This window comes from Aureococcus anophagefferens (assembly GCF_000186865.1).
Source record: "Aureococcus anophagefferens unplaced genomic scaffold AURANscaffold_300, whole genome shotgun sequence".
Lineage (NCBI taxonomy): Eukaryota > Pelagophyceae > Pelagomonadales > Pelagomonadaceae > Aureococcus > Aureococcus anophagefferens.
The window spans coordinates 5,936-8,845 of record NW_008705830.1 but is presented as its reverse complement, the minus strand read 5'-3'; the positions used below and the strand labels follow the sequence as shown (position 1 = coordinate 8,845).

Sequence of the window (2,910 nt, the reverse complement as noted above, 5' to 3'; positions counted from 1 at the left end):
ACCATCGTCGCCGCGGGACGCGGCGCCGCGGGCTCGGGCCGCTTCACGGGCGAGCCCCGGCTCCGGAACGTCCGCGTCGACCGCCCGGCGCGCACGCCGAGCTCCTCGTCCGTGAACTCGTAGTCCGCGCGGTCCACGGTCGCGCGGATGGCGATCTGCCGCGCCGGCGACATGCTCGAGCTCCGCGACGCCTCGCACCAGCGCTGGCTGTGCTCGCCGGCGGGCCGCGGCCGCGTCGCCGCGGCGCGCCGCCGATCCTCGGCGACGCCCATTGGTGTAGTTGCCCCGCGCGCGTCGTCGCGAGCCGCCGCACGCAGCCCTAAACCGGCGCTTGATGACCGTCAACAACGGCGGCGCCGAGGCCGACCGTGCACAAGACGAGGTCGACGCCATGGCTGCCATCGCCCGCAGCGCTGCGGCTCTCCGCACCGCGCCCCCGGCGCTCCGCGCCGCCGCGCGCGGCGTCGCGTCGAAGCGGCAGATCAAGCGCGCGAACTTTTTGCGCCGGCGCGGCGCCAAGCCCGACCCGGCGACGTCGCCCGCGGCCGTCGCCGCCGCCGCCGCCGCCGCGGACCTCGAGTGGAACACGGTCGTCCGCGACGTCGCCGAACTCCAGAACGGCTGGACGCCGCCGCCGGAGGAGTCGCCGGCGCACCTGCCCTTCGCCGTGCGGCGGACCGCGAGCGGTTTCCTTCCCGTCTACCCGAAGGTCGGCGCGAACCGGCCGCCGGCGACGGTCCTGCGCGGCGCCTCCGGGGACCTCGACGCCCTCATCGCCGGCCTCGCGGGCGTCGCGCCGGGGGCCGAGGTCACGAAGCGCCTCGGCGCGCTCGAGGTCCGCGGCGACCACGTCCGCGGCGTCCGCCGCTGGCTCGCGGGGCTGGGGCTGTGAAGGGGGGTGTACAGCGGGCGTAACGCCGGGCGATTCTTAACGGTACGCTAATGAGGCCTAGTCGTCGTCGTCGTCGCTGTCGTCGTCGCCGTCGTCGTCGTCGTCGCCAAAGCCGCCCATGGGGACGGGCGTGCCGGCGTAATCGGGATAGACGTCCGGGGCGGGGTCGTTGTCGTAGCGGCCGATGTCCATGTCCGCGCGCCAGTATTGCGCAATAAGCCAGAAGACTTCGCGCGGAAGTTCGATCACGCGGCCGAGGACGCCGTCCGCGGGCGGCGTCGCGCGGCGGCGCTCGCAGAGCACACAAAGCAGGAGGAGCCGCATACGCGGCTCGCGGACGTATGCCTTGTAGCCGCCGCATCGCTGGACTTCAGACAAGAAATCCGCTAGACCGGGAAATCCAGATTCCAGCAAAGGCGCGTGCGAAGACCCCCTTCCCTCTCGCGCACACATCGCAGCGTCGCGGCCCTCTGAATTGCTCAGGCTTTGGGCGCCACGGCGGAGCAACAAGTGCACCAAGGCGCGCTTGCCCCGCGCCGCTGCGCCCATTAGTGGAGTACTGCAGGAAAATAGGTCCTGGTCGGACAGAGAGAAATCAATATCCGCGCCGGAATCGAGAAGCATCGTCACTACCTCCAAATTATCTGAGCCCGAGACAGCTTTACTCGCGCAAGAGCGTACCAGCGCGTCCGTAGCCGTAAGTATCAGCTTACCGCCTCCAGACACCAGACCAGTGGGAACATGTAAAACATTCGCACCATTCGCCAGGAGCGTTCGAACCCCGTCTGCAGCGCCGTGACATGCGGCTCCATTGAGAAGCGTTGAATCCCCGGGGGGGATGATGGCAGTCGCGTCGCCACCGCACTCGATCCACATAGACACGGCCTCGGACGCTTGGCCATCACGGGTATAAATTAATTTTTCGAAGAGAGCGTTTGGTACCTTGCCAGGACCATGGACTTGGATGTGAGCGGTGAAGGTGGCTCGCAGATGTTCACGCCGTGTATGTGTCTCTAGGTCCATACGCGAAATGACGACAGACGATCCCGTTGGTCGCGCCTGTCAATAGAGCGCGACGAGGGCGTCCACAAAGCCCGATCGGCTCGCCGATCACGATCTGATCACGGCCAGCCAGATCGAGGCCTGCTGCCAGCACCGCAGCGTCGCGCCATGCATGCGTGCGTCCTCCTCCTGTGCGCGCAAGCTGCGCAGGCGCTCGCGCCGCACAAGCTGCACACCACGACGCCTGCGCGCGCGACGACGCCGGCGCTCCGCGCGCCCGACGCCGCGCGACGATCCGTCGCCGCCCTGCTCCTCGGCGGCGCGGCGCTCGCGCAGCCGCTCGGCGCGCAGGCCTTTGGCCTGCCGAGCGTGCCGAGCGTGGAGCTGACGAACCCGCTGACGAAGCTGACGCCGCAGATCCCCGGCGTCGAGATCGGCGGCGTCGAGATCAACCCGTTCAAGGAGCTCGACATCGAGCGGCCTGAGGCGCCGCCGGGCGCCAAGGACATGTCCGTCGAGGACCTGCTCGCGCTCGTGCGCCGCGGCGACGTCCGGAGCGTCGAGTTCCTGACGCCCTCGGGCGACAAGGCCGTCGCGACGCTCGCCGACGGCAGCCTCCGATCCGTGACGAACCCGCTCGAGTCCAAGAGCGGCAACCTCAAGCTCGCGGCGAAGCTCCGCGACTTCGACGTGCCCTACAGGACGAGCTTCGACCTCTCCAAGTGGTCCCAGACGGCGAAGCGCACGTCCTTGCGCGCGCGGAACCAGAACGTCCTCGACGCCGAGGAGCGCGGCCGCGAGGTCGCCGCGAAGCGCGCGGAGATGGACGCGCGCCTCGCCACCGGCGCCGAGGCCGCGCCGGCGGCCGCGCCGGCGCCATGAGGCGGGGTAATGGCGCCTTCGATCGTCTCGTTGAAGGCAAGTTGTTGCCTCGGGAGAGCAGTCATGAGCTGCGAGATGGAGCTCTCACAGCAGCAGTGACGCTGCGCAGTGCGTGACACCGCCAGCGACACACA

The 2,910-nt window shown here is 69.6% G+C and overlaps 1 protein-coding gene across 1 annotated transcript; it reads left to right on the top strand.

Moving 5' to 3' along the window:
* Positions 1-391: 391 nt before the first annotated feature.
* AURANDRAFT_68691 (hypothetical protein) lies at positions 392-892 on the top strand (the record flags this gene model as incomplete). Its single annotated transcript, XM_009044406.1, has 1 exon — positions 392-892. One exon carries the CDS (start codon positions 392-394, stop codon positions 890-892), a length of 501 nt encoding a protein of 166 aa, XP_009042654.1.
* Positions 893-2,910: the final 2,018 nt, after the last annotated feature.